The sequence below is a fragment of the Belonocnema kinseyi genome, chromosome 9 (assembly GCF_010883055.1).
Source record: "Belonocnema kinseyi isolate 2016_QV_RU_SX_M_011 chromosome 9, B_treatae_v1, whole genome shotgun sequence".
Lineage (NCBI taxonomy): Eukaryota > Metazoa > Arthropoda > Insecta > Hymenoptera > Cynipidae > Belonocnema > Belonocnema kinseyi.
This window is the reverse complement of record NC_046665.1, coordinates 87,677,843-87,689,286: the sequence shown is the minus strand read 5'-3', so window position 1 is coordinate 87,689,286 and position 11,444 is coordinate 87,677,843. Positions and strand designations below refer to the sequence as shown.

The 11,444-nt window shown below is 32.1% G+C and overlaps 2 protein-coding genes across 2 annotated transcripts in view; both read right to left on the bottom strand.

The window, feature by feature from the left end:
• Positions 1-2,821, bottom strand: part of LOC117180067 — a 19,894-nt gene extending 17,073 nt beyond the window's left edge. The window contains exon 1 of the mRNA XM_033372381.1: positions 2,577-2,821. Coding sequence (XP_033228272.1) covers positions 2,577-2,821 — 245 coding nt within the window. The remainder of the gene's footprint in view (positions 1-2,576) is intronic.
• An 85-nt stretch (positions 2,822-2,906) lies between these two features.
• LOC117180066 lies at positions 2,907-4,901 on the bottom strand. Its single transcript, XM_033372380.1, has 4 exons — positions 4,576-4,901; positions 4,017-4,184; positions 3,720-3,896; positions 2,907-3,325 (listed from the first exon to the last, which is right to left on the bottom strand). The coding sequence occupies exons 1-4, from the start codon at positions 4,836-4,838 to the stop codon at positions 3,103-3,105; spliced, it is 831 nt and encodes a 276-aa protein (XP_033228271.1). The 5' UTR covers positions 4,839-4,901; the 3' UTR covers positions 2,907-3,102.
• Positions 4,902-11,444: the final 6,543 nt, after the last annotated feature.

Genomic DNA, 11,444 nt, shown 5'->3' with positions numbered 1-11,444 from the left:
GCAACAAAAGTTGTATGCTCATAGCTACCGGGGAAAGCAGCCGTTTGGAATAAATTTACATTTTCCTACCATTTTGAGGACCTGGGGGCTGAAGACGACTGCTTTCCTGAGCAGCTTCGGGGATCTTTTTGCCATAGTTTAATATCAAAATCTACAAAATTCATGCCTGAAATATTTTTTAAGAAACTTGGACCACATTTTTGAATAAGAGCTTCCTTGAAAAAAGGTCTTAAGTTCATAAATTTAAGCTTTTATTTTGGATAAGGAAACAAGTATACATAGATACAAATCTCAGTAAAAAGCTTTATAATTTATTTAAAAATCAGTGTTTATGGTAAACTACAAAATTGTTTTCTTGTGTTTTAAAAATTCTACAAATTTTTATCAATATTCTTCACATGAGATGAGTAATACGGAAATAATTTTTAATGTCCCTATAAAAACGTGGATTACGATACTTTATTTTATTTTATGCATTGATAATGCAAAGCTTCCTGAGTAAAAATGATATTTATTGTGGCACGTGCATTAGTAATATGTGGCATGATATAGAATGTTATTTAGAATAAATAAATAAATGAATATATTTGTATGAGGAATACAAAATCTATTAATATAATCTTAAGGTGAATTTTTGAAATAGGATGCACACTTTTTAAATTTTATATTTAAATCGACCGCCTATGTGCTTGGAAGCATTCAAATGGACAGTTTTGGTCAAATTGGACATCTTTCATCAATTGTTATGTCAATTGAAAGCTCATACGCAGGCTGTGAGACCGGCCGTCCGTCAGAGCACACCATGCTTCTGATATATTGGCCCCTTTTCCTACTCCGCGAATTTTGCCGGACGATTATACGCAGCTTTAATAAATACAGGGAATAAATTTAATGAAAATCTTCAAAGGGTTTTCTTAGGACTTTCACGGCTTTCATCGATTTCAAGGAATTTCACCATGTTCAAGGAATTCATAAGACTTTAAAAGGAATTAGATGATGTTCTGAGATTTTCAGGAATTTTTAGGGTATTTTAAAAAATTTGATTTGATATTATGTGGCTTTATGTGAAATGTATATGAGAATGTCTTGAAATAAATGAGTTTAGAAATAGCAAACAATACCATGCTTAAAAGTATTTGTTTTTGGTAAGGGCCTATAAATGTGATTAAAGTACTCATTCAATTTTGTTCAAAAGTTATTCTTTTTGATTATAAATTCAATAGTTTTGTTCAAAATTCATTCTCTTGGGTTGAAAATTAATCTTGTGCTTCGAAAATTTATCCTTTTAATTGGAAATTCTGTTTCTATTTAAGATTGATCTATTCCATTTTCGCCAACAATTTATCTTTTCAGTAGTAATGCAATCTTCTTGGTTCAAACTTCAAGTGTATGGATGAAAATTTATTTTAATTTGTTTAAAATTAATTTTTGCACTGAAAATTTGACAATCATGTTTTAGGCAGAAAATTTACATATTATTGGCGAAAAATTAACTATTAATTTGAAGATTAGTTTTTTTGTTGTGAAAAAGTAGTCTTATTCGTTTGAAGGTCATGTTTTTGGATAAAAATTCAATACAGAAGTCAATAAAAATTATTCTTCTGATGTAAAATTTAGCTTTATATTACTGTATTTAAATATTTAGTTGAAAACTCATTTTTTTGTTTTGTTTCAAAATTAATTTTTTTAACTGAAAATTCGACTTTTCTAATTTTGATGACACATTGCTCGCATTCAGTTGATAATTCCAGTATCTCGTTGAAACTGCATGTATTTTTTTTAATTCTTGAAAAATTATCTTTTTTGGTTGAATTAAACTGTCTTTGATTAATTATGACACTTTTTTTTCATCAAAATATCAGCTACCGCATTTTCTCGTATTAAATTGATCATTTCCGATATGAAAATTATTTTACATAGTTAAAAGTAAAACCCTTTTGTTAATAATTAATATTTAAAATAACTCTAGTCAATCATGATGAAAATAATGGTTACTTTTGGTATCGAATTTCACCATTGTCATAAAATAGTTGACATCCTTTTAGTCTATGATACATAACTACTTCATATTTTATCTTTTTGCATAAAAAGTATATAATATTAAGGAAGAAAATACCTTTTTTTAAAGTAAAACTTCTTTTGGAACGGAAGTGAATTTTAAAAAATCTCTATTCATGGCTCTTTTTTGTAATTATTAAAAAGATTCATCTTTGATAACCAAAAAGAATTATTTGGCTGGACGATTGGATGAAGTTTGCCGTGAACTTAAAAATGAAATTGAAACGAAAAATAAGAATTTTTAACTAAACAGTTAAATTTTCAACCAAAGGCATTAATTTTCATTTAAAATAAAACCGTTAATCAGAGAAATTAATTTTGAATAAATTTGTTCAACTTTTAATAAAAAAAAATGATCTTTTACAATGTGACGCGTCGACCTGATATTCGGGAGAGGTCCCAAAAGTTTAAAAATTCGGGACGAATTTCCTGACATATTTTCTTTTATATGACGGCTGTTCCATAGTCTCAGATCTATACAATTAAAAAATACACTCAACTCCCAATATAAGACTCACCGGCTTATGCCGTTCTCAAAACTGATGACCTCCGCAGTTTTGCGATCCGAGGAACCGCGGCGCCGAAGAGGAGGATGTGCTAAGACCAGCGTGATAACAGCTCGAGTTCCGCACTCTCGGCACCGCAGTTGCTTCAGGTTGCCACGTTTGGATTCCTCCAAATGTAGGACCAAGGTCATGCCCGAAACCGGTCTTATATTGTGTGTTGAGTGTAGCACATGAGTCCATATCCGAAACCCGTTCATTATCAGTATTTTTAATTCAAATTAAATAGACATTAAAGCAGTAATCTTTTCTTCTTTAGGTATAAAAAAAGATTCACATGTGATGTATCGAGATATTTCAAATATTTTTATTTTAGATACAGTTCAAAACGTAAATTGTACATGTGTGATTTACTTTATGCTATTCAGAAAAATACATTCGTTTTTTAAACTATAATTTTTCGATCTGTGTTCACCGGGTATCAATTTCATTTCTGAGATCGTGCCTTGTCTCGCCAGTTTTATCCTTGGAAGAGAGTCGCTTAGGGAGTCGTAGGGGTTGGTTCGGTTGTTTTCAAAGTGTTTGCACTCTCTGTACTAAGAAGGCTTGAGGTGGTTGTTTTGGTAGGACTTTGGTCGGTTGTTTCCATAAGTTCTTCACTGTCTGCACTCATAAGGCTTGGGTCGGTTTCTTCCATATAGTTTTCACTACTTGTAGACGTAAGGCTTGTGGTACTTGCAGGATCGAACATATCGTCAGCGTAACTGTATCAAGAATAAAAAATCTCACAATTTTCTTTAATTATAATTTTTGGATAGGTAAACTTAGAAAAATTAGCACTTTTCAAAATCTTTCATCCATAATGTGTGGACTAACTAAGTAAAAGTAGAATGACCTACTAATTGAGTTATATAATTTATACAATCAGCGCTTGCATCCGAAAATTGGACGTGAAAATTAGTCGCTGAACATTTCTTTTTTCAAAAAAAAGTATCTGTTTCAGATTTTATTCCCATTATAACTTTCTTCACGGTATTATCTATGACTGTGCTAGAACAAGCCTATTCTGCGTGTTTTAGCCAAAACTGTAGGAAATAATTTCGGGGTATGTTATTCAAAAACAGTGTCAGTAGAAGGGTTAAATAGGATGATACTTACATGCAGAACTGTGAAAGCTCGTCATCGTCGCAACCTATGTAGCAGCAATATTGGGCCTCAGCAGAATAAGCGTCAATAAGATAGTAATTATCTTGCCCGCACACTTCAATAACTTTTTCTTCAAGATCATCACAGCAATAAGTAGGGAGTATTGGTTCAGGGTAAACAACAGGAGAGCTGAAAAGAGTATACACATTGATACTTAAAAGCTAAAACCTCGATATTAAGGTTATTATTTAATTAGAATTTTTTTTTATTACACATTTGGTTATTATACAGGATTCTGAGATTACTTACAGGCAGAACTGTGTAAGTGCCCAATCATTGCAACCTTGGTTGCAGCATTCTCTGACGGGAGCAGAATATGGGTCTATCTCATAGTTATCTTCCCCACACACCTGAGCAACAACTATTTCAAAATCGAAACAGCAATAACGAGGGAGTGGTGGAAGTACAATAGGATCGCTGTGAACAAATTCCGCAAGTTGGAAGATTAAAAAGACTATGAGAACCTAAGTCGAAAAATGGTGTAATCTCGTTGGAATTATTATATTTTTATTTGTCATAAGATCATTTATCCATGCAAAGAGGTTACACACAGATACTCAAAAATTAAGATATTGAAATTACGGTTATTATTTGATTGGAATTTTTAGATTTATATTCGCTCTAACAGCTTTCTTATAAATGATGTAACTTTCTAGCTTTTTTAAAGTCTGTTTTGTTTGAGATATCACACTCTATTAGTACAGGATATTAGCTATTTACGTTGATTTGGTTGCACATGCAATAATTATCTCCAATTTCATGTAATCTTAAAATTATTTTTATTATACTGGATTATGAGATGACTTACATGCAAAACAGTGCAAGTGTCCAATCTGAGCAACCTATAGTGCAACAATCTTGGGCGACACTAGAATACCAGTCTACATAATAGTTATCCTCCCCACACACGTCATAAACAGCTTCTTCAAGATCGTAACAACAATAAGTAGGGAGTATGTGAGGTAGAACATCATAACTGGTACATCCACATTCCGCTTGTCGGAAGAATACAAGGACCATGAGAACATGCGTCCAAAAAAAGCTTAACGTCGTTGGAATAATAGACTTCATCCTGAATTGGCGTTCTTCTTAAAATTTGCACTATATGGTATAAAAACCACTGTAATATTTTGAGTCGCTTCGCCTGGCCTTTTATACCAACCTCACTGTCAAATGGCTGGCGAGGTAGGGATATGTGCATAATACGGACGTTTCGTATTTTTTTACAGCCCCCAAGTACAATGTCACGATTTTTCGTTTTATCATCTTTTTATGATACTGACGTTTGCAAGGTTTAAGTGAAAATAAGGAAAATAAAAAATTCCTTAACCAAAATCTAAAGCATGAATTTTTGTGGTTTTTATGCTAAATAATTCCGATAAAAGTTTTGAGGTTTCTTACCTAAAGTTTCAAGCATAAATTTTTTATATTTTAATGTCAAATTAAGCAGGGTGTCCACCAGGTTGGTCCAAAAATACATTGGAAATTTTTTTCCGTGCTAGATGGAAAAGATCCTTCCATTTAATTCAAAATCCAAAAAAGAAATTTCATAATTTATGATTTTATTTTAATAGGTGCTGATTTCAGTTGAAGTTCCCCAGTTCAAATTCATGGGATAAATCACTTTCTTCAGCTTTTGGAATAATTTTTTAGGGCTTGGAAAAATTTTTCGGGAAAGTATAAAGACTTTTTGATAATTATCCAGAGAAGAGTTTCATGCATCAGGCATATGGGTTCACTCCCCTGACACACCGCCACCAGTTTCTGAAAACTACTTTTAAGACAAAAAATTCCAATTCGTCATGAAATCTACCTTTTGAGCAATATATTCTCGTATTCTTTTCACTTGAAATTATACATATTGGTGTAGTGGAATATTTATCGACATTGAATAATTAGTTTTCTAATTTTTAAACAAATACAGTTTCTTTTTATTTATTTTTTTATTAAAAAGGATTAATATTTCTTTAGTGTAATATTTATAAAACAATCTTCGATTGATGTTTAATTCTTTGAATAAATTCCATTTGTTTAAATAGTTTGTCGTTTTATATAAAAATCACTACTGTTGGCATAGTTGAATATTAAGCAACATTGGTTAATTAATTTTTAATTATTTCAAACAATTCCAATTGTCTAAAAAATGTTTTTCTTAACAAATTCGTCAAACTAGTATTTTATCGTCACTAAGTGACATAAATTTATGTTCAAATATTTTCCACTTGTTGTAGCAATAAATTATTATTTATTTATAACTAATCATCAATTTTGTATATTAATTAATGTTATAGTTACATCTTACCATCATTATTCAACAAGCCCTTATTAGTTTCCACAAATTTAATTTGTTTCACTACCAAAAGTAATAGTTTGTATGAAAAAAATACTAATTTAAAAAAAAAGTATTTAAACAAATTTCTTTTGTTTTAATATTTGAAAATTCATTAACCAGTGTAGATAAGTATTCTACGAGACCAATATAAATAATTTCAAGTAAAAAAATGACGAAAATACAGTTCTCAAAAGGTCGATTATACGAAGAATTAACAAATTTGATTTTAAGGGTAGTTTTCAGTTACTCGTATGGGTGTGTTAGAGGTGTCCAACCCAGAAGCTTGATACATCTTTGTTAGATAATTCTCTGCAAGTCTCTATACTTTCCCGTCACATTTTCTCAAACCCTAAAAAATTATTTCAGAAACTGAAAGTCGTTTTTCCTCATGTATTTGACATGAAAAACTTCATGTCAAAACTGGCAACTGATGAAAAAAAATTAGGTAATTTCTTTTTTTTCGGATTTGGAATGAAGAAGGGGGGATCGCTGCCCTATAAAAAAAGTGTTTTTGAGCCACCCCAGTTTCCAAAAAAACTTGTCCAATAATTCTAAGCTATTTTCCGGTTTTCCCGATCAAAATTTGCATTTCTTTCGGTTTATTTTTAAGCGGTTATACTAATAGTTAGTCAATACTAATTATTTTATTATAATACAATAGAAAAACCAATCCTTTCCCATAACGTTACTGCAGGTGTGATACTCCTAAAATATCATGTCGAAATAAATTGCATTTTCGACATGAATGTCTTGAGAAGTATTTGACTTGCAAACCCGAAAAGATAAAATTGCCCACTCAACAATCAAAGTTTCAAGAAAAACAAACGAATCAGCAACAAAAAACTTGAATTTTAAACCAAATTATTGAGTTATCAACCCGCCAAGACGAATCTTCAACCACATGATTGCATTTTCAAAAAAAGAAGATTAAGCTCAAAAGAGACTTTTAATTTTCGGGTTTCCTATAGGGCGCTGAATTGCGCTCCAAATGCGCTCATATACGCCACCGATAAAAAAATTTGTGCCGCAAAACTGTCGGAGTTATATCAAGTGTTACGTGGGGGGGGGGGGGGGGGGGGGGGGGGGGGGGGGGCTAGCGTGACGCTAGCCCCCTTTCTATTTGAAAAATAAAGGTTTAAATCACATGACCTTGAAGATATTGCAATGGGCTCATATGTGCTGTAAAGAAAAAATTTTGCGCTGCGTAAATAACCGAGTCATCAGCGATCGATATGGGGAGGAGGCTGGCGTCATTTGTCTAAAATAATAAAAAATTTTCAAATTCATTGTAACTATCTGTTATAACTTCAAATACGCTCAAATGCGCCACTACTAAAATTTTTTGCGCTAACTTTTTAACAAAGATATATTTTGCTCGGGGGTCTCAGTTTAACGCAGGTGTTAAATCTTCACCAGTCATGTACAATACAAAGTTGTGGACATGGATTTATTTGTCTTCAAATGCGCTCATATGCGCCATAAATATTTTTTGGAACTCTTGAAAATTGCCTAAGATATAGAGGTCACAAAATTCTGCGAAGTGATGACCAACAAAATGAAAAGTTTTCAATCTGCATTGATGAAATTATTTCCTATGTGGTTTCAAATGTGTTTATATGCGCCACTTTCAAAATTTAGAAAAAATCATAATCTACTCCCTCATTGTCACTTGTTACCGATCCACTGTCCAATGATATCTCCAAATAACCTAAATTGCAAATTGTTGAAGATTTAACACCTGCGTTAAACTGGCCACACCCAAAATATATCTTGGTTATTACCTAGCGCACAATTTTTCAGTGGTGGCGTGTTTGAGCGCATTTAAACCCCCATAGGAAACTTCCTTCATCAATGCGGACTGCAAACTTTTTATTTTGTTGGTCATCACTTCGTAATAATTCGTTACCTCCATATCTTGGGCATTTTTCAAGATTTTCCAACAAAATTTATGGCGCATATGAACGCATTTGAAAACGAATGAATCCATGTTCGCAACTTTATATTGCACATCACTGTGCAATATTGTTGATTAGCTAACGCAAATTTTTTAGTGGTCACCATTAAAAAAAAGTTTACTCCCTAGCTGAAGAGTTTCAAAATGGTGGTCAAAAAGTATAGTTAGAAAATATTATTCAGTTCTGAGAAATAGCATATGGAAGTTTACAATCTCAAAGGGACAGGAACCTAAAATTAAAATATGATTGCTTGCGAATTGCGATAAAAAGTGAAATTTTCAACTGACACAAAAATCAAAAACCAACTCTAGAGATATTGAGTTGTTAAATTGGGAGAAAATGAGTTTAATTAAAAAAAATTAATCAAATTCCAAGTAAGTAATTCAAGGACTTTGAGTTTCATATTTTAAAGGTTTTAAAAATCGTCTTTGGAAAGGAATAAAGATCTATTTTTTTATTTGAAAAAATAATAAAAACATGCTCTTGAAATATGGAGAGGCTTAAGATTTTAATGAGAGGATTTTAAGGAGAGGATTTAAGATTTTTGGTTGGAATTTCTTTGGTACTTCGGTGCTGAAAAAAGTAGCAAATAATTTTATTTAATAGCTATTTCTTTTAAAAAGAAGTACGAACTTTAAAAAAAAATCCTTTTAACACAAAATGTATTTCATTTTTTAGGAAGTTTCCAGACCAAAAAAGCCCATTTTCCGAAAAAATTTTGGTTATCTAGTAGGGTGGAGTGAAAATGATCAAATTATAAATAGCTTTTGAGCTGAGCGAAAAATATTTGAAAATATTTTGGAAATTTACGTAGTGCATTTATTGAATGTTTTCATTCACATCTAGATTTGGTTAAAAAATGTGTTCAACAACTTCAACATAAGATAATAGAAGGGCAAAAGAACGCTGTGTTTGATTTTAAATTTGCAGTTTTTTAAATTATTTTTTTCTAGTTAATTTTAAGAAGATTTCTTAATACTCCAGAACTTTGATAAATGTGCATTCAGAAGTAAATAAAGATTATTTTTAAAATGCTTAATCTTAAGTTTTACTTCTTTTTTATGTTCTACGTTGATCATATTTCCGATAATATTTATAAGCAATTTATGTTTTCACGAAAGCATACAAAAATGTTATTAAGAATAAATAACATGAATATATTTTTATTAAAAACGCAAAAACTATGCCTATAACGCTATAAGGTAAATATTTAACATGGGATGCCATTGATCTTAATGGTTGTAAACATGCAGGAAGGACTTTTTTTAAAGAAAATACTTTATGAAATTAATCATTTGCAAGGATACTAATAAAAAAATGTTTTTTCTTAATTTTACCTATTTTTTATTCTATTAAAAAAGTTCCTTTTTTCGATTTTTCGTGAATTATCTGTTACATACATTTTAACATAACTAATAAACTATAACAATATTGGTGAAACATAGGACATCTTATTTCTTGAAAATTCCTTTTAAAATTAGCTGTATTTTCATAAAAGTAAGTCAAATTTTCACGTAAGACCCATGCGTATCTAGTGATAAATTTTCAATGGAAATGATAAATCCTAAACTGCAATAGATAAATTTTAAGACAAAAAGAGGCATTTTTAAACAAAGAATTGAACTTCTAACGGAATAATTTTATTTTCAGCCGAAAATATTAATTTTTAAATAAAATAATGAATTTGTTCGATGGAATACAGTTAGGAAGTTCGTTTAGAATTTGGAAAAGTGGATCGATTCATTCCGAAGTTTCAGAACTAGCCAAGCTTATGAAAAATATTTGACTACTCATCCCGAATATCAGGGCGACGACACATTTCTTAATGTTAATTCTTTTTAATTACCATTTTATTTTATTATTCGGAATTTCAAAAGGGCTTAAACGCTAAAGTTCGAAATTCTAAAAGAGCATAAGCACCAAAAGTTGGCACAGAAAAAAGGATATAAGCGCCAAATCTTCAAAATCACAAAACACATAAGCGACAAAATTTGGTACAGCAAAACGTCCTACGCGTTAAAATTTGAAACTCTAAAAGGCCATAAGCTTTAAATTTTCAAAATCAAAAAGGGAGTAAGAGAGAACATTTGGCACAGAAAAAGTGATTTCTTTTTTTTGTATTCTTTGAGGAATTTTGATTCCTATTTTTTATGTGTGAAGTGCATACAACGTAATGTGCGCTCGAAACAAGATATTTAAAAAAAGCTGAGTTTTAGGGCGATTCCTTAAAATTGTAAAGGGTTCCGTTTCCCTTTCTATACCTGCATTAAAAATTATTTTCATAATGGTGAATTGTAAAAAAAAAGTTTTATCCAAGGCTGCCAGGGAAAACAGTCGCTTACATCCCCTAATTCTCAAAAATCGAAAAAATGGCAAAATTTGTTTCAAGTTTCTTACTAGGCAGTCTGATAAGTACCTGAAAATTCTAAGAGACGGCATTAGTATTCACTAATGTGAACCATTTTCGTCGAGCTTGATCCTTCAAATGACGCCTGTCAAAACTTCAGCCATTTATGTTTACGCATTTACAAGTTACAGCACTGAGAAGCGACTAACCTCCGAGTTTTGTTTAATATGGAAAAATCTGAGTTTCGAGTTTTGATCAAACACTACTATCTTCGCAAGAAAACGATATCCGAAACCAAGGCCAAGCTGGATAAGTATTACTCGGACTCTGCACCGTCGATTGGAACGATTCATAAGTGGTTTATCGAGTTTCGTTGTGGCCGTACGAGCACAGTTGATGCTGAACGATCTGGGCGCCCAAAAGAGGTCACTACACCAGAAAATGTCGAAAAAATCCATGATATGATATTGAATGATCCCAAAGTGAAATTGAGAGGGGTAGCTAATGCTGTAGGCATATCATTGGAACGTGTGGGCAATGTCGTGAATTCAGTTTTGGGCATGAAGAAGCTCTGCGCGCGATGGGTGCCGCGTTTGCTCATAGTGGACCAAAAACGAATTCGTGTGACAACTTCCCAGCAGAATTTTGCATTATTTTCGCGTAAGCCGACCGAGTTTTTGCGCCGATTCATAACCATAGATGAAACCTGGATCCACTACTACACTCCTGAGTCAACGCAACAGGGAAAACAGTGGGTTCCACCGGGCCAAAGTGCTCCGAAGCGTCCAAAAACGCAACAATGGGTCGGAAAGGTTATGGCCTCCGTATTTTGGGATGCACATGGCATAATATTCGTTGACTATCTTGGAAAAGGTAAAACCATAACCGGAGCATACTATTCATCATTATTGGGCCGATTGAAAATCGAAATCGCCGAAAAGCGACCGCATTTAAAGAAGAAAAAACCGCTTTATCATCACGACAATGCGCCTGTTCATTCATGCTTAGTTGCACAAGCAAAATTGCATGAAATCGGCTTCGAA

Excerpts from the sequence above, each read along its gene's own strand:
- LOC117180066 (XM_033372380.1), bottom strand. The coding sequence starts at position 4,838 with ATGAAGTCTATTATTCCAACGACGTTAAGCTTTTTTTGGACGCATGTT. Across the intron at positions 3,897-4,016 it reads GCACTTACACAGTTCTGCCT|CTCTCCTGTTGTTTACCCTG; the intron begins GTAAGTAATCTC and ends TACTCTTTTCAG. Across the intron at positions 3,326-3,719 it reads GAGCTTTCACAGTTCTGCAT|TTACGCTGACGATATGTTCG; the intron begins GTAAGTATCATC and ends TTCTTGATACAG.